The 19382-nt window shown below is 58.0% G+C and overlaps 1 protein-coding gene across 1 annotated transcript; it reads right to left on the reverse strand.

Moving 5' to 3' along the window:
* Positions 1 to 753: 753 nt before the first annotated feature.
* CCDC78 (coiled-coil domain containing 78) lies at positions 754 to 19007 on the reverse strand (the record flags this gene model as incomplete). Its single annotated transcript, XM_082292122.1, has 14 exons — positions 754 to 844; positions 1762 to 1862; positions 3168 to 3230; positions 5862 to 6033; positions 6570 to 6781; positions 7509 to 7634; positions 8071 to 8149; positions 8863 to 8951; positions 9607 to 9657; positions 9740 to 9883; positions 14130 to 14309; positions 14537 to 14623; positions 14799 to 14927; positions 18819 to 19007. 14 exons carry the CDS (start codon positions 19005 to 19007, stop codon positions 754 to 756), a joined length of 1713 nt encoding a protein of 570 aa, XP_082148248.1.
* Between the last annotated feature and the right edge of the window lie 375 nt (positions 19008 to 19382).

The raw sequence follows: 19382 nt of genomic DNA on the forward strand, positions 1-19382 counted from the left end.
GCTGCTCCTGGACTTGGGCTTTGCTCTGCCATTTCCAGCTCACCCCGTGAAGGATCAGTTAGGCCCTGCTCGGCCATATAATATTCCATTTTCCACTCAAACACAGAGGAAAATGGGGTTTTCCCACCACAGAGTCACAGAATCATGGAATGGGTTGGGTGGGAACGGACTTTAAAGCCCATCCCGTTCCACCCCCTGCCATGGGCAGGCACACCTTCCCCTAGCCCAGCCTGCTCCAAGCCCCATCCAACCTGGCCTTGGACACTGCCAGGGATCCAGGGGCAGCCACAGCTTCTCTGGGCACCTTTCACCACCCTCCCAGTAAAAGAGCAGCTCATTCCTTTGTCCAACCCCAGAACGAATCCTGGCCTAAGCCAGCCTTGGCTCTGTCTCGCAGGAGCCACGAGGGGAGCAAGGCAGGAGCAGCCCTTGGTCCAGGTCCAGCTCTCATCCAGGAAAAACAGCCAGAGCAGGAACCTGTCCCTGCAACCCAGCAGTAAAGAGCTGCCTGGGAAGCTGACCCCGTGTCCGAGGCGTGCTCAGGGAGGAGCAGAATTCCCGCAGTCGGCGGGTGGCCGGGGATGGACGAGATGCAGTTGTCTTGTCTCATTTGAGTCCTGTGAACTTGAGACCAGGAACACCCACGTGGGTTCCCTCGCTGTTCCCAGCTCCCAGCCCGGGCAGGATCCTTGCCTGGCAGTCCATAAAACGCAGACCTGCCTTGGGATGCTGGTGTTCCCAAGGCTGGGGCTGCTATGGCTGGTGGCTGGCGGTCCTGGCGCGGGGCGCTCGGGGCACCTCGCTGCTCTCAGCGTTCCGCAGCCGGAGGATCTCCTGCTTGTACCTGCAGTGGGAGTGGCACTGTCACCACCTGGTGCCAGTGAGCCGTGCCTAGGGCTGAGCCTGGCACGTCGATCCCACAGCCGAGGAAAAGGTGTTGATGGGCTCTGCCAGGTAAGGGCAGAGCCTGACCCGAGCTCACGGCTGGGGCAGGTGGATCGTGCTCTGACACTGCTTGTGTCCTCCCTGCCCTTCCCAGCTATGCTTCCTGCTCCAGAGCAGGATGAGCCACAGAGAGGGGAACACAGATCTGGGGCTGCTGGAGGACTTAGATTAGAACCTGTGAAAAAGAGAACTCTAAAGATTTTAGGCTTTAGATTAGGCTTTAGGTTTTAGGTTCCTGTGAAGGCTCCAGGGAGACCTTAGACCCCCTTCCAGGGCCTAAAAAGGCTCCAAGAGAGCAGGAGATGGACTTGGGACAATGGCATAAAGTGACAGGGCATAGGGAATGGCTTCCAAAGGGCAGGGTTAGATGGGATATTGGGAAGGAATTTTTCCCTGGGAGGGTGGGGAGGCCCTGGCACAGGGTGCCCAGAGCAGCTGTGGCTGCCCCTGGATCCCTGGCAGTGTCCAAGGCCAGGCTGGACATTGGGGCTTGGAGCAACCTGGGCTAGTGGAAGGTGTCCCTGCCCATGGCAGGGGAATTGGGTGATCATTTATGCCCCTTCCCACCCAATCCATTCCTTGATTCTGATTCCTCCCAGGGACAGGTGAGCACGCAGGGACACCTGTGGCAGGGCATGTCTGTCCTGCTGCCCTGTAGGACAAGAGGTGGTGACAGCTGCCTGCACAGCTGGAGGAGCAGTGGGACATTGGCTGTGCTGGCAGCGCTCTGCCAGGGTCAGCAGCGGGCACGGGGATGTCACTGGCACCGAGCCTGGGAGAGGACGCAGGAGCAGAAGGGGGGATCCCTCAGCTGACCTGGCAAGGTGCTGATCTATGTACTCCTGCAGCTCCGACACCTGCTCCTCTGCCACCACAGCCCGGGTCAGCAGCTGGCTCCTTTCCTGCTCCAGATCCTCCTGGAGGGGCAAAGAAACATGGAAAAAACATGGGGAAAAAACGGGATCTGTGAGATGGGAGTGATTGCTCAGCCCCTCTCTGCTGGGTGAGTCCGACCTTCTGACCACTTCCCCACCACTCCGACCTCTCAGCCACGACACCTCCCTTCCTTTGGCCACAGAGATACACCCGGTGCAGCTGTTCAGCTTGACACCCCCAGGAATGGTGGAGCACCTCCTCAGGCTGCTCTGGACAGGGAAAGCCACGACATGGGAGCGAATATCCCTGCACCCAGCAGGAACTAGACTGGGGAGCTGACTCAGATTCAGCCTAGGCTTGAACCAGGTCGAATAGAATTAAAGAATCTTGGAATTGTGGAGGTTGGAAAAGCCCACTAGAATCCAGGTGTTAACCCAGCACTGCCAAGGCCACCACTGACCCCTGTCCCCAAGTGCCACATCCACACGGCTTTTAAATCCCTGCAGGGATGGTGACCCCAGCACTGCCCTGGGCAGCTGTGCCAGTGCCTGACCACCCTTCCCATGAAGGAATTTCCCCAATATCCAACCTAAACCTCCCCTGGCCCAGCCTGAGGCCGTTCCCTCTCCTCCTGTCCCTGTTCCCTGGCAGCAGAGCCCGACCCCCCCGGCTGCCCCCTCCTGCCAGGGACTTGTGCAGAGCCACAAGGTCCCCCCTGAGCCTCCTTTGCTCCAGGCTGAGCCCCTTTCCCAGCTCCCTCAGCCGCTCCTGGGGCTCCAGCCCCTTCCCCAGCTCTGTTCCCTTCTCTGGACATGCTCCAGCCCCTCAGTGTCCTTCCTGTCATGATGGGCCCAAAAGTGCCCCCAGGACTGGAGGTGTCCCAGCAATGCCAGCACAGGGGGACAATCAGCCCCAGTTTGTAACAGAGATGCCAGAAAGTTGTTCTGAAATGCAGGCAGGAGTGATTAGGGGCTGTTCTGCTTCCTTTGGTAGCAGGGACAGTGGAGCCTTGAGACACCTCCAGCTGGGACCTGCCAGCATCGCTTGGAGGGCTGAGGCCAAAGCCACAGCAAGGAAAGTGATCCCAGGGAATGGTCCCGGCCCCGAGGCTGCCAGAGCTCCAGGAGCGTTTGGACAGCGCTGCCAGGGATGCCCAGGGTGGGGTTGTTGGGGTGTCTGTGCAGGGCCAGGGGCTGGACTCTGATCCCGGTGGGACCCTTCCCACTCAGGATGTTCTGTGACTCTGTAGAAGTCTCCCCGCTCCAGCCTGGAGCAGCGTGTCAGCCCCGTCTGCCGTGTGGGCGAGGGATGAGCTCTGACTCCCGTCGGCTGTTCCAGGCCTTTACCTGGGTGTTGTGTGCGAATTCCCGGAGCTGCTTCCTGACCTCTGCCCAGCCCTCCTCATCCAGCTGCCTGGGACAGAAGAGCTCGTTTGGATCATGCCCAGACATCACATCCAGCCCTTCCACAGATCCCACAGCCCCACACAACTGGTGCCCATCCCACCACAATCCCCAGCACTGGAACCTTTCCTCTCCCAGTGCCCAAACTTCCCCAGGGTGTGCGGCACCACCGGGGAGTCCCAGACACCACCAGCAGTCCTTCTGCCAGCCTGGGACTCCCCACCCACAGCCTGGGGCTATCCCAAACAACATCCATGCAGAAAGAGTCCTGAACCTGCCGCTGCGGGGCTGGATTTGATGGCAACAGGGAGCCATCAGTGCCAAAGGCCGGCACTGCCCCTGTTTGGAGCAGGGACCGTCCGTTCTGGTCAGCGAGCATGAGAGGTGAGCTGTCTGCACAGCCCGGCGTGGGAAAGCCCTTCCCCGCCCGTCCCAGCCTCCCGGAGGAAAATACAGGTCACATCTGAGGCTCGGGAATTCGGGCTGTGTGAAGGCAGGAATGCATTGTGCTCCCTCCAGTTCCCTCCGCTGGCCGCAGCTTCCTGGCGCGGGGAGATCCCGGCTGGGATTTCGTGGGAGCAAGGGGAGAAGGGAACAATAAGCCGGGAATTGGTGCAGCTGGTAAACCCCCACAGCAGGGGAGGTGGAAGGAGCTGGGCTTGAAGGTCCCTCGCAGCCCAAGCCGTTCTCTGATAAAGGCAAGAAGCAGTGGGAATTGGAGCTGGAGTGCTGCGGGAACACCGGGATTCCTGTCTCTAGCTGGAGGAACAAGGCAGCAGCACGGATTAACCCATCAGTGTTTGAAGTGTGTGGGGTCTCTCGGCAGTTAAAAGAAACCCCAAAAGACAAGATGCATCACTGAAATTCATCTTCTGGGCTTTCCATGCCTTGCTCTGCCCAAATCACTGCATTTACTCATGGACCATTGCTATTTTCAGTGTGGAAAATGTGGCTGGGGCTGGTTGAGGCTCAAGCTTGTGCCCGAGACAGCCCTCCAGAGCCCAGGGGCTTTGGCACTGACCCACTCCTCAGTGCTGGCATCCAGCTAATGGAATATTTGACATGTTTTCTAGGTGACCACATCTTTTAAAAGGCTGAAAAACCCCAGCTCAGGTTTCTCCTGTGCTTCGTTCCAGCCCTCCACAGCTATAGTTGGTTGAGTTTTAGCAGGATAATGGAGCAGAGGGAAGAGACCCATCAAAATTTAGCAACTCCAGGGCTTGTTGGGAAGCCAGGGTGGCACGAGCACAGCAGCACCAAAGGGTTCCAGCCCAACTCCCGCATTGGGAAGGAGGAAAACCAGGACCATGCCAAACTGGTGGTGTCTCACAGTCCTTTCTCAGGTTGTGATCCACCAAAGCACTTGGGCATCTGCTTAACTTCGGCTTTTAAAGAGGTCAGTGGGGCTAAAAACATCATTAAATCAAATATGTGCTTAAGAGCTTTCTTGGATCAAGGCCCAGTGCCCAGCTCTCTTCCTGCAGGAAGCGCTGTGCCGAGGGGACAGCTGCCTCTCCTTCCCACAGCAGGCCCCAGCAGCTCCCTCTCCCTGCTTACTGCTGCCTCCACCCAGGCAAAAAAGATCCCTCAATCCACACATTCGTGAGAACTGGGAATGACAGAGATCCCAAGAAAAAACAGCACTCACTGCTTCTGAGGCACTGGAAGGGCAGAGGCTTCTTTCAGGCTTTTCTGGAGGCAAAGGAAGAAGAGAATTCCTGTGAACGTGAACCCATTGCAGTCCCAGATCCTGCTGCTTTCAGAGAAATCATGTCAGGGAATGGGTTAGACTGGAAGGGACCTTAAGGATGATCCCATCCCACCCCCTGCCACGGGCAAGGACACCTTCCACTGTCCCAGGCTGCTCCAAGCCCCGTCCAGCCTGGCCTTGGACACTGCCAGGGATCCAGGGGCAGCCACAGCTGCTCTGGGCACCCTGTGCCAGGGCCTGCCCACCCTCCCAGGAAGGAATTCCTTCCTTACATCCAGCCTAAATCTCTCCTCTTTTAGTTTAAATCCATTCTCTTTGTCCTGTCACTATCTGCACATGTAAGAAGACATTCTCCCTCTTTTCTCTAAGGCCCCTTGGAAGTGGCCCAAGGTATCCCAGCACTCCCACAGCCACCAGTGCCATGGCAAGGAAACGATGGGCTGTACAGTCTGAAGGTTTTAGGTCTCCCATTCTCTGAATTGTTAAATAAATGCATCCTGTGCAAATCAAGAGCCACATTGCCCAGTGGGAGGACATTTCCCAATCCCTGAAAGTGTCTAAGGCCAGGCTGGACGGGGCTTGGAGCAGCCTGGGATAGTGGAAGGTGTCCTTGCCCATGGGATGGGGTGGGATGGGATGAGCTTTAAGGCCCCTTCCAACCCAAATCTCTCCATGATTCCATGATTTTGTCACAAGAAGATGACTGTTGTGCTCCCTGCCTGTGCCATGGGCACAGCAAACCCTCAGAGAGAGGGTGGATGTGGCACTTGGGGACGTGGTTCAGTGGTGGCCTCGGCAGTGCTGGGGGAAAGGTTGGACTTGACGATCTGAGAGGGCTTTGCCAACCTAACCAACCCTAGAAATGCCTCAGGAAGGGGCTGAATCTACAGCTCACAAACTCTTCCCACCAAGCCCCAGCTCCCCACCTTCTGCAGCTCCTGGAGCTGCATCTCCAGCTTTGCCTTCTCCTCCCGCAGCCGATTCAGCTCCCGGGAGCTGTTTGTCAGCAGCTCTGGGTCCGTGATGGAGAAGTGGAGCTCGGCAGGGCCACAATCCACGGCACTGCTCCCCAGGGAGCGGATCTGCTCCCGCTGCAGCCTGTAACGAGCCACAGGGGTCAGGCCCTGCTTTGGGTGACATCACCGAGCAGTTCTGCTGCTCCTGAAGGTGCCACTCACTGGGACCTGCTGGTTCTGGCCACCTGTGAAGGACAAGTGGGAGACTTTCTGAGGGGAGCTTGTCCTAGAGCTATTTGTGGCTTTTATACCACAAGTATTTCTGCTGCTTCCCACAGCCCAAGCTGCCGAGAGAGCTGAGAGCACCGCAGGGACGGGCTGGGAGGTGGAGCTATTTGTGGTACCTCTGCATTTCCACACCATGCACCGTGGGATCCATCTCTCACCCTGCATTTTAAGTGGGAGGAACATATGTGCAAAGCAGCTCCATGGGGTCCAGAGCACCCTGATGTGCAGCTGGAGGCAGCGTGATCCTGCATTGCTGGGAGAAGGGAGATAAATGTGCTCTGCAGATCCTCTCCTCCACCTGGGAGCTGTGTTTGCCTCTTTCTAGGGCAGAGGGTGGGTGCTACGGGGCTTTTCCACTTGGTCCTGAGGGAGGAGGTGGCTGAGATTTACCCATAGGCAATCAGCAGGTTCTCGTGCTTCTTGGCCAAGTCCTTCATGCGTTTCTTGTACCCACGTGCTGCCCGCGCCAGCTGCTCCTCCCGGGACTTGTAGGAAGCCCGGATATCCCTGAGCATGCTGTCCACAAAGTGCTTCATGGCAGCCTGGCCAGCCGGGACCTTGTCATGTCCTGTCACGCTGCTGGGTTTGCTGTCCATGTAGTTCTGTAAATGCACAGAGAGGGGAATCCAGGGGGAACAGCTTCCCAGTGCCAGAGGGCAGGGCTGGATGGGATATTGGGAAGGAATTGTTCCCTGGGAGGGTGGGCAGGCCCTGGCACAGGGTGCCCAGAGCAGCTGTGGCTGCCCCTGGATCCCTGGCAGTGTCCAAAGCCAGGTTGGACATTGGGGCTTGGAGCAGCCTGGGCCAGTGGAAGGTGTCCCTGCCCATGGCAGGGGGAACTGGATGATCTATTCTGTGATTCTATGCCAGCCCCCCTCTGCACACAGATTTCCTGTATGGCCACACAAAATTATCTGTGAGCTTCTGCTGGGACTTTCCCGGTCAGATTACAGGGATTAAAAGACCCCTTTCTTTACTTATTTATTGGCAGCAGCCTACAAGAGGAGGGTGCCAGCATGGAGAGACCTGAAGGAACAGCTGGAGCTGTGCCAGGGGAGGTTTAGGCTGCATTTTAGGAAAAGACTCTTCCCCCAGAGGGTGCTGGGCACTGCCCAGGCTCCCCAGGCAATGGGCACGGCCCCGAGGCTGCCAGAGCTCCAGGAGCGTTTGGACAGCACTGCCAGGGATGCCCAGGGTGGGGTTGTTGGGGTGTCTGTGCAGGGCCAGGGGCTGGATCCACGATCCTTGTAGGTCCTTTCCAGCTCAGGATATTCCATGGTTCTGTGACACCTCCCCAGGCCAGGAGAGCCCCGGGCTGGGGGTACCCACCGCCACATCCCTGATGTACTGCGCCAGCCGGGAGCGATATTCCTCGTTCAGCTCCTTCAGCCGGAGCTGCAGCCGGGAGTTCTCTGCCTCCACCTCCTGGAGCTGCCTCTGGGACGTGAGCAGCACCTGGCACAGCAAACAGAACTACCCTGCTGCCCTGTCCTCTGGCCAAGGAGGGGGAGCTGAGATGCTCCATAAGAGCCCGGGGTCTTCATTTCCAGATATTTGGCTTCTCTAGAGCTGGGAAGGGCCTGGATTTTCAGAGGAACCCACTGGAAATGTTTATAATCCCTATTCCCCTGCTACTTTCTGTCATTTACCACCCCCCACCCCGGCGATTCCACCAACTCTTGCTGAAAACCAGCGAACAAAATTCCTCCCACCACCTTTGCAAGCAGCACTTCCACCACGTGCAGGGGGAAACTGCACGGGGAGAACCTCAGCGTGAGGAGCTCCCTGGAGAGGGAGAGGTGTTGGAGCACCTGGATTCAAGGCATCCCAGGCCTGCCAGCTCGGGAGGAGCACACGGCAGCCGGATGAGGTGAGGGAAGCCCGTCCTCACCGCTGACTGCTCCGCCAGCCGGTGCCGGCTGTCCCCGATCGCTCCCTTCGCCTCCTGCAGCTCCTTCCCCAGCGCCAGCCTGGACACACAGGAAGAAGCTGGGTTTATTTTAACCTCCCAAACTCCTTCTCCATCCCTGGAAGTGTTCAAGGCCAGTTTGGAAGGGGCTTGGAACAACCTGGGATAGTGAAGGTGTCCCTGCCCATGGCAGGGGGTGGAATGGGATGAGCTTTAAGGTCCCTTCCAACCCAAACATTTCGGGATTCTGTGATTCTCCACAGGTCCAACACAGCCAGCTTTGGGAAGAAAATTGCTTTGGCATGACAGAAACCTCCCAGCAGCAGCTGCCAGCCCCCAAATGTGGGTCAAGCAGTGCCACAAAATCTCTCCCTGCTAAAGGTGAACACCCTCTGCAGCTCAGAGGGTCGAGTCCTGTAGTGTCCCTGCTGGGGCAGCCTTTCCTGGGACATCAACCCCATCCCAAGGTGACGGAAAACCCACTGTGGAGGTAAGGGCTGGGCTGGATTCATCTCTGGGCTGTCACACGTTTGCTGTGTGTCACAGAGGATTTTCAAAGTGTCCCTAAACACCACCAACTTTAACCTGACAGCTGACTCTCTGAAGAGCCTTGAAAACATCAGGTGTTCCAGGCCTCACTTCTTCCAAGGGTGGATCATCATTCCTTCCCTGTACCCCCCCAAAGGCAGGCTGCCTGCTCCCGTGGATCAAATCCAGCTGCAACAAGTCCCACAAACACCTGGCCCAGCAGAGGGACGTGCCCCCAGCACTCACACTCGCTCCTCCAGCTTCTGCTGCTGCTCATCGTGGGCTTTCTTCAGTTTTTCAAGCTCCACTTTTATGTGATCCTGGTTTCCAAGCAACTGAGGGACACAAGAAGAGGAAGATGAGGCAGAAGGCTGAATGAAGAGAGGACAACGTGAGGAGAACCTCGAGCTGAGCGCTCGTCCAGCTGAGCAGGGACATGCTGAGGGAAGGACTGGTTTAACTGGGAGGGACTGGTGCCCTCTTGCACGGCAGGAATGGTGTGTGTTGTGCAGCCAGGGCACGTGGAGGTGCACACGTGTGGCTCTCCCGAGGGAAATGCTCACGTTGAGAGTCAGATTCCCAGCAGGAGCCGGCGGCGGAGCCCAAGCTGGTTTCACACGGGCTGCAGATGGGGAGGAGGCAGGGACCATCTCTGCGCTCTCAGTTTTGGGTGCTTCATCACCCCCAGCCTTCTCAAGTGCGAGAAAGAAGGAAAAAAAGTGTCCTCTGCACTTGTTGGCTTCTACACTCCTGTCTGTGTTCCCCCTGCTGGGCATGGACCCAGGGAATCACCTCTGCCCCCCTGCCTGCACATCTGGAGTTATTCCCGTCTCGTTTTGCAACTGCGGAGTTTAAAAAAAGGATTTAAAATGAATCAAGGCATCAGCTGATCCACAGAACTCAAGTTAGCACCAGGAGGTGCCAGCCACGGTTGGAATCAATCCCCCCTCTGCTTCCCAAGGATCCAGCAGCAGACCCCCACACACTCACGTTTCTTTCCAGCTCCTGCTGCTCGTGTTCAGGGGCAGCTGCGTCTTCAGGCTGGTTTGGGGAGAGAGAGAAGAAGGGGCCTGGTAGATCCCTGTTCTCCAAGGGGCTGGTGGAAGGGCAGAGAGTCCCTTACCTTCCCCCTCCTAGCAGAGCGGGGATGTCCTGCTGCTCTCCCTCTTCGCAGCTCGGGGGAAGATTGCTGGGCCGAGCCAGCGGGGTGGGGGCTCTCTTTGGCCAGGCTGAGCAGCTCTTGGGTCAGCTCCTCATTCCTCATCACCTGCCAGGTCAAATGAGAAAGAAAGAGCTTCTGAAATCCCCCTCTGGTCAGCACAGCCCTGCTGCTCCTGGAGTGTGCTCCAGGCAGGCACCCCCTCCCATCCCCAAGTCGAGTTTTAATTTTAGTTCTGTCTCACATGTCCAAGGATACTGGTGATTTTCTGCTTCTCATGGCAGAGCATTGCCAGGCAGCAGGGCTATTCCCACTGAATATTATCCCTCTGCACATCTCACTCTCACACTCAAATCCAGGTCCCAGTGCCAGCCCTGGGCACAGCTCTGCCATCACCTCTCCAGGCCTCCAGCCCCCTCCTCGCCCCCACCCTGCACCCTCCAAGCAGCTTCCCAACACTTCAGGAACGTCTTTCCCTATGGAACAGCTTTGAACAGCACTGGGCTCCACAAGGCAAGGAGAAGTCTCCATCCATCTGTCTGTCCATCCCTCCATCCATCCATCCATCCATCCATCCATCCATCCATCCATCTCTCCCTCCATCCATCCATCATCCATCCCTCCATCCATCATCCATCCCTCCATCATCCATCCATCCATCCCTCCATCCATCCATCCATCCACCCATCCCTCCATCCATCCACCCATCATCCCTCCATCCATCCATCCATCATCCATCCCTCCATCCCTCCATCCATCCCTCCCTCCATCCATCCATCATCCATCCCTCCATCCCTCCCTCCATCCCTCCATCATCCATCCCTCCATCATCCATCCATCCATCCATCCATCCCTCCATCCACCCATCCACCCATCCATCCATCCATCATCCATCCCTCCATCCATCCCTCCATCCATCCATCCATCCATCCATCCATCCATCCATCCATCCATCCCTCTGGGATGACATAATCCCAGTTGGCTTGGACTGCATCCCCCCAGCAGCAGCCAGCCCACAGCCCCGTGTAGGCAGCGAGATTCAAAGCAGCGCTGGTGTGAAGTGACACATTTCCAAAAGATGAAGAGGATCTGAATGAGAAAAGCTCTGTTACAGGTGATCTGGAAGGAGCACTGAGGGAATTCGTGTCTCCCAGGAGGGTTTCTGTGTAGATAACAAAGCTTTGATGGGGTTTATGACTGGGGACAAGCTTGAGTAATTGTTACCATGGCAGTGAATCGGGAGGATGGGAGGCAGAGGTCATCTGAGTCATCCGTGGAGAGAATAGCTTATCAAAAGATAGCACGGGGTGGGCTGGGGGAGAGCGAGGAGAAAGAAGGATGACAAAGAGGTGAGATATACAGCTGTGAAACCTGACAGCCCCGCAGAGACAGCCCGCTCGTTCCCCGGCCCGCAGCGATCCATCTGCAGCTGTCAGCCCTGACAATTTGATCACAGGGGTCACAAGGACCGGTTTGGCCAAAAAAAAAAAAAACCAAAAAAAGAGGCAACCCCCGGTTGGAGTTGGGCTTCGCTGCCTTCCCTGAGCTGCCGAGCCTGGCGTAGCTCCAGGGAAAACCCCGGCGTGGAACCCAGAGCGCGTTCGGGTCCCCTCCGGGGCTGCCGCCGCAGCCGGCGCGAGCCAGGGGGACAAAAGGAGAAGGAAACGGAGAGCGAGGAGAGGTCAGAGCCTTGAAAAGGAAGAATTTACAGCGAGCCAGAAAACAGGCTCCGAGTGCCTGCCTGGCATCTCCTGCGAGGCGCTTCCCAAGGGCTGGGCAAGGCCGGCTCCTGCGGCCGGACAGACCCAGCGCGATGTGTGAATCCCGCGGACAATGGAGCCGCGACAATTCAGAGGCTCCGACTGTTCCCGGACAAGGGGCCGTGAATGAGCTCGCCGAGCTGCTCCTGAGCCAAGCAGCCATGACAACATATTGGCAAGGTCACAAGTAGCACTTGTAATTGGGAATGTGTAAAAGGTTCATTGTCTCCCCCAGAAGAGCGCCGGGGAAGGGGAGGGGGCAGAACCGCAGGCTGCTTTTCCCATTTCCTTTGGGAAAGTCCGCACTGGGAAAATAATGAGCAAGAGGCCCATGTCGCGACAAGTCCCAGGCTGCCAAGTCGGAGCCTCTCTGGCTTCAGGCAGGGATTTTTGGGAGTCGGAGCCAAGAAGCTGGGGTAAATTCCTCGGCATATGGAGGACATCCAAGGAATTCACCCCTGGCTTCTGGACCCGCTTCACCACTTCTTGGAGCAACCTTTTCTGGGGGAAGGTGTCCCATGGCTGGGGGGTGGAATGAGATGGGCTTTGAAGTCCCCTTCCAACCCAGAGCATTCCATGACTCTGTGGTTCTTCAGGATGCCCAGATAGGCACAAAACTGAATCCACGTGCTTTGACTCTCCGAAACATTCCAGGATCCATGTGAAAGCAGTGTGTTATTACCACTAAAACCTGCTAAACCCATCATTTAGAGACGTCAGCTGCCTGAAAATCCAATTTTTGACAGACATATTGCACCCCCTTGGGGACAAGAAGCAGCTGAGAGTGCTGATGGCTGAACTATTCTCCCTGAGCCTGGCAGAACCGGGAGCAGAGCGGCTCTGCCTCGTGCTCCAGCGGGATCACGGGGTGGGATCACCCCCCTGCAAGAGCTGAGGTCCCATTCTTGTAAGAAATTCCCATTTCTCAGCTTCTGGGAGACAAATGAGCTCTCCACAAGGCTCACTAACTCACGGATGATCATTATCCTGTGTCCTGCTCTGCCAGAGACCATCCAGACACACTGGACCAAAGCAGCAGCTCCGCGTCTTCCCAGCACAGCTCGGCATGGAAAACCAGGTCACTGAGCTGAGGCAGCAAAACTATCTGCTGGGGGAGGGAGGGAGGGAGGGAGGGAGGCAGGCAGGAGGGTGTCAGTCACTCCATCCAATTCAAAAAGGAGAAGCGGGAGGGGGGAGAGGGAGGGGACAGAGGAAGGGCTATTGAAGTAGCCAAAGAAATACACAAATCTGGGTCCGAAAGCCTCTGGTTAATCATTGCTAAGTTAGCAGTCAGTCCGTCTCTTAAGGAACCATCAGAAACTTGCTTGAATTCGGTGTTTTTATAAACTTGCCGACCTGAAAGCTGCCGGGCCCCTTCCCGCCGCCGCCCGAAATGAGAGCGGCTCCAATCCGTTCACGTGCGGGCTGCGCAAGCCAAGCAGAAAAAAAGGGAAACAAAGCGCGCAGGCAGCGCGGAGGGAGCGGCCCCGGGCAGCCCCGCCGTGACCTCCGGGCAGCGCCGTGGGGCCGCCGGGGAGCGGGAGGGCTCTGCCCGCGGGGTGCCGGGCGAGCAGCGGGTCAGCAAGGGCACAGACCTGTCCCAGCCTTGTCACAGCTCTATCCCAGCCCTGTCCCCAGCTCTGTCCCAGCCCTGTCCCAGCCCTGTCCCAGCCCTGTCCCGGCTCTGTCCCCGCTGCGAGGGCAGGTCCCGCACACCCTGCGAGAAGGGGGCTCTGTTATATTAAATCCTTGGAGACAGTCCAATGGCCGGGCTGTGCCATGTCACAGCTCAGAGGCTCTGGGTTGGACATGTCCTGGTTGTGTGTGCTGGGACCCTGAAACCCCCCTGTGCCCTGGGCTGAGCCCCAGCGTAGGCAGCAGGGGAGGGGGGGATTCTGTCCCTCTGCCCCCTCAGGTGAGACCCCACCTGCAGAGCTGCCCCAGCCCTGGGGCCAACAGCAGAGGGACGTGGAGCTGCTGGAGAGAGTCCAGAGGAGGCCACGGAGATGCCCCAAGGGCTGGAGCCTCTCTGCTCTGGAGCCAGGCTGGGAGAGCTGGGGGTGCTCACCTGGACAAGAGAAGGCTCCAGGGAGAGCTCAGAGCCCCTTGCAGGGCCTGAAGGGGCTCCAGGAGAGCTGGAGAGGGACTGGGGACAGGGCATGGAGGGACAGGACACAGGGAATGGCTTCCCAGTGCCAGAGGGCAGGGCTGGATGGGATATTGGGAAGGAATTGTTCCCTGGGAGGGTGGGCAGGCCCTGGCACAGGGTGCCCAGAGCAGCTGTGGCTGCCCCTGGATCCCTGGCAGTGTCCAAGGCCAGGTTGGACATTGGGGCTTGGAGCAGCCTGGGCCAGTGGAAGGTGTCCCTGCCCATGGCAGGGGTGGCACTGGATGGTTTTTGTGGACTCAGTGGCCTTTGAGAGGTCCCCTCAACAAGAACCTTTGTACAATTGCATGAGAAGCCTCCCTGGACCTGAGCTGAGACAGGGATGCACAACCCAAAGCCAACCAAGGTACCTGCACAGCAGGGAAATGTGAGGCGGAGCTGGGATCCCTGGGATGAGCCCTGGGATGAGCTCTGTGGCCTCTCTCACCTCCTGGTCCAGCTCTCTGCCAAGGGCCAGGTAGTTGCTTTTCAGGATGATGAACTCCTCCGCCAGCTGCTGCCGGCTGCTCTCCAGGACCCGCAGGCGCTCCCGCAAGGAATCTCGCTCCTCCGTGACCCTGGCACTGCACAGCTCCAGCTCCTGCACTCGGCTCTCCAGGGCCTGGAGCTGCACAGGGGAGGCAGCAGGATTAGATGTGGCCCAGGCCAGCAGCAAGCACAGGGAGATGATTTCATGGGAGTTCCTGGGATCTGGGGAGTTGGGGGGGGGGGGGAATTCAGCTCCATCTAAAGCCGGGAGAAGATGCCAAGCACAGCAAGGTGGGTGTGTAGGAGCTGCAGAGCTGGATGGAGGTACTGGCAGGGCTGAAATGGACTAGTCCAAAACGTGGGTACCGTATTTTTCAGTTCGAAGTTCTCAGTCTCATAACGCTCCTTCATTTTGTTCGTCTCGATCTGGAGATCCACGAGGTCTTTGGAAATCTGGGAGAGAGGAAGGATTCGGTGAAGGCCGTGGATGGATTCTGAGGCCAGTGTGATGTTTTGAGCACAACACATCCCCCTCTAGAGGAGGAATTTCCCCCCAGATTTTCCACTGTGGCTCTACTGGCCTCACACGGCTTCACAGCTCAGTTCTCTCCAACTCCCAAAGTTTTACCTTCAGTTTTTCCTCTTCACTGAGGACCATCCTGCCTGGGAAATCTGTCTTGGAGCCAGGCAGCTTCCCCATCTCCTCCTGGGGGTCTCCAAGGTGGTGCATCCCCTTGTTCCTGTCCTCCAGCTGCACCTGCAGGTGCAGAGCAGCTCTGGCTGAGCCCTCCTCTCCCCCTGCCACCCTCCCACCACTGCTGCTGGAAGAGCTCAGCACATCCAGCATTCCAGCCAGGCTTTCCAGCTGCCATTTCTCCCCTGTAGCTGGGATTTCCCTGGCAGAGCGCTGCTTCCATGACCTGGGAAGGGCTGTGGACCTTCATACCTGAATTTTCAGTCAGCGAGGCGCTCTGTCAGAGTACTCACAGTCTCATTCTCTGCAACAATCCCAAGATCCATGTGCTCAGAGGCCGGGATCTCTGCACAGAGTTGGGCAGGCAGCAGCTGAGAAGCCAAGGAAGGATCCCGGGATCTCTAAGGAACATCTCCGGGAGGTCCAGCGCTGTTGCTACCAACTGTGGTTACCAGAGGGTGCGGCTTCCACCTCGGTTTTAAGGTGGCTCCAAATCTCACAGTCACCCTGGGAGCTGCTAGAGGGAGAGCAATGGCACTTCCCAGGAGGTTTCTGTATTCCCAGCTCAGCCCTCAGCAGAGACTGGAACCAGCAGCTCAGGAGCACCCCCAGGGCAGCAATACTGCCAGTGAGGGGGTACCAGCCTTTGTCGTGGACCGTTCCCAAACCTGGCTGTAGGTTTGGCCTCCAGCTCCTGTGCAGGGATATTCCAGTGCTTTAGGAGGCTGACAACAAAGAGAGTGACTTTTTCCATGGTGATAGAACAAGGGGAAAGATTTTAAAGTAACAGAGGAGAAATTTAGAGTGAATAGAGAGCAGGGATGGATGGGATATTGGGAAGGAATTGTTCCCTGGGAGGGTGGGCAGGCCCTGGCACAGGGTGCCCAGAGCAGCTGTGGCTGCCCCTGGATCCCTGGCAGTGTCCAAAGCCAGGTTGGATGGGGCTTGGAGCAGCCTGGGCCAGTGGAAGGTGTCCCTGCCCATGGCAGGGGGTGGCACTGGATGGGCTTTAAGGTCCCTTCCCACCCAAACCATTCCATGATTCCAAGGTCTGATCAACCCGTTAATTAACCCAGTAATCCAACCACCTGCTCCGAGACCATCCCGTAGTATCCAGTTTGCTTCCAGGCAACTTTCCCTTGATCTCTGCAGCCCTCGAACCTCCTGTGCCAATGAGCTGCCCAAAAGGTCCCAGGATCTCTGAGTTCAGCCCCAGCTAAAAGACCTTTCCCAATTTATCCCTTCACATCAGAGATGCTGCGTGGAAAAACACGTTTTAAAGCAAAGCATGCACTGAAACAAGCCTGGATTAGCCCAGACTGCTAAACCCGGGCTGTGCTGGTCTGTGTGCTGCTGCTGGCTCCAAACTGGGACCTGCCAGGCTGGAATGGGACAAATCCCACAGCCCAAAGTTCTTGCAGAATCTCCAAGGTCAGAGTGAGGGTAGCAGGGAGTGCAGGGCAGAGTGGAGAAGCCTGGAAAACCTTGAAGAGGAGTAAAATCAGATGGACCAGGAGACCTTTAAAGGCCCCTTCCAACTCAAACTCTTCTGTGATTCTAAAATGAATTCCAGCTCTTAATCTCCTCATTTCAGGCTTATTATTGCTGCTATTTCTGTAGAGTGGGTGAGTTTAGGTAAGAATCTATCTCCCACAGAAGAAAAGCTTTGACAATATGATGTTCAAAAAAGCCCAGAGCTCTGAATAACTCCTTAGATCTGCAGAGCTCAGGGGATGAGAGCGAGAGGGGCCATCCTGACAGCAGCCCCGTGACAAGCAGAGCTCCTCACCTGTTCCAGGCTGCCGGAGGAGACCCCAGAGCCCCTCAGGGAAGGTCCGCAGAGGCCAGACGCAGGGGCTGAGCGTTTGGGGGGCTCGGGAGAAGGAGAAGCGAGCAAAGCGTGCAATTACGGCTTGTTTTTCTGCAAAAGAACTTAACAGACCTGAAGTAATTTTATTAAGGTAATGAAAGTGTTGATGAGAATTCACAGTCTCTTCACACCCAGCGCGGAGCCGAATTCACACCCTGCCCACGGCGCCGGGAGCTCGGGAGCCTCGGGGGGGGCTCGGGCGCACGGAGGAGCTGAGCAGCAATTCCACCCCCCGAGGGGTCCCAGCCCCACATGGACACCCCAAGGATGGGCACCTCCACCCCCCGGATGCTGTCCCGGACCCTGAGACCCCGGTTTGGGGGGGGAGCAGCCCCACCCGTCAGCTGGGGGCTCGCTGAGCCGCGGGGAGCCCGTCGCACCCGGCAGAGGGCAATTCCCGGGCGCAAACACGGCTTTGTGTCTGCGAACGCACCCGTCCCGCCACCAGGAAGGACAGCGACCGCTTTTCCCACGGGTTGGGAATACGAAGCCAATTTTGTCCTGGGCAACACCACAAAAAAAAAGCAGATTCGGGCTGAGAAATGAAGTTCTGGGGTGTCACTGCAGCTCGGAATCTCCAGCACCATTCCGGACTGAGCCACACAACCCCACCAGATCGAAATGCAAATCCCAGCTCTGTCCTGAGGGATTTTCACTCTTCTCGTCAGGGACACCTTGAGCACAGCCCCGGGAATGCAGCTTTGGGAGACGAAACCGCTCCCAAATCCAGGAGCTCCAGGGGCAGCTTTGGAGCGCGCAGCCGCCGGCCCGATCCCGCTGTGTGTTGTCAGCTCTCCCCAGCCCTGGCAGCCCTCGGCAGGGTCACACCCCACCCTGTGCCCTCCAGGGGACCCCCGGGCGGAGCAGGGGGAGCAGCCCCGCGCTCTCCGGAGCTCTCGGCAGGGCCGCACGGCGGTCGCGCAGTGACGGGCTCCATCTGGCTTCCAGCGCCAGCAAAGGGAATTCGCGTCCGCTCCCGGATCTGACAAATTCCTCCTGGGATGCCGCTGGAGTACCCTGGCACCCGGGACGCCTGAGGTGCCACAGCCCAGGGATGGGGAATCCTCTGGGAGCCCGACTCCCACCGATCCCCCCCAACTCATCTTCTCTTTGTGTCCAACCTAAACCCACCCTCTTCCAGTTTAAAACCATCACCCTTTCTCCTGGCTTGAGGAAAAGCTTCTGTCACTTTTCCAAGCCCTCAGGCTGCCACAAGGCTTCCTCCAGGCTGGACACCCCCAGGTCTCCCAGGCTGGAGAGGGGAGAGGAGGAGGGAGCTGAAGAACCTCTCCCAGCTCCCCCACAAAGAACAGGAAAGGTTCTTCCAGCCCCTGACCACCTCCATGGTCCCCTCTGGGTCCGCTCTGACCCATCCAGGCCTGCTCTGGCCCAGGATCCCAGGGTGGGATGTGTGTGTGCTCCAGGGGGGCTGAGGGGGAGAATCCTACCCTGCTGAACACCCCTCTGGACACCCCTCTGGTGATGCAGCCCCGGAGGTGCTGGGTTTGTGGGCTGCCAGCACCCACTGCCACCCCACGTCCCCTTTGTCACCCCTGGCATCTCCAGGGGCTTCCCTGCAGGGCTGGAAGGAGGGTTGGGATGGGGCAGGCAGGGACACCCTGGCAGAAGGAGCGGGGTCATGGCCTTGTGATCACGGGCAGGAGGGAAGCCGGGGTTCCTCTGCCCCACTCTCACCCCGTCGCTCCAGCCAGGCACCCCGAGGACCAGGCTGCTCCCTCCATCCAGCAGGAAGCCAATGTCCAGGTCTGCAGAGCTGACACAGAACATGGAAAATGCCTTTCTCCTCTCCCCACCCACCCTGGCACTGCCATCAGGATCAGCCCTGCTGATCAGGATCAGTCCTGCCATCAGGATCCCTCTGTTCACTCCCCCAGCCCAGTTCCACTCTGACAGCCACTGCTCTCCTGCCATTCCCTGCCTCCATTGCCTCCAAATTCCCACTCCCAGGGCTCCTCTTCTCCCCACACCTCAGTGTTTGGGAATTTTCCCATCTGTGCTTCCAGCAATGGCCCTGGCCACCCTGAGTCATGTCTTGGGGACATCCTTGCCTCTCCCAGTCCAACCAGTCCGGCCAGGCTGGTGTTGGTGATGCGGTTCCGCGTGGCCACGTGGGCCACCAGGGTTTGGCATCCCTGGGAGCACCTTTCCCACCTTCCCACACGGGCTCTGCAGCCGTGGCAGGGCAGCAGGTGGCACTCAGAGATGCCCGTGGGGACCTTTGCCAGTAGCTGCCACCACTCCTCGGTGCCCATCTCCTGTAGCAGGGACCAGGATGACCAGAAAGGTGGGAAGTCAGTGAGCACCAGGCAAAGCACCACTCCTGGGGCTTGGTCCCTGCTGGTGTCCCCTGGAGAGTGGCACAAGCTCTGTGGTGCTGGTGTCACCCCTCCCATCTTTATCGGGCACGTTTTTGGTCCTGAACGAGGAGCAGGAGTGCTGGTTGCCCTGGCAACGCGGGATGCTCTCCTCCAGACAGGGACAATATTTGGCAAGATTTGCTAAAAATACTCCCTAACTCAGCTGTGACAACGCCACACGTGTCACCTCCCTGCTCCCCTCAGGGCTCATTGGGCGGGTGCTGTCCCTGCCGGTGTCCAGAGTGTCCCTGGTCACTCACCCTGGCTGGG

This window comes from Coloeus monedula (assembly GCF_965178545.1).
Source record: "Coloeus monedula genome assembly, chromosome: 16".
NCBI lineage: Eukaryota > Metazoa > Chordata > Aves > Passeriformes > Corvidae > Coloeus > Coloeus monedula.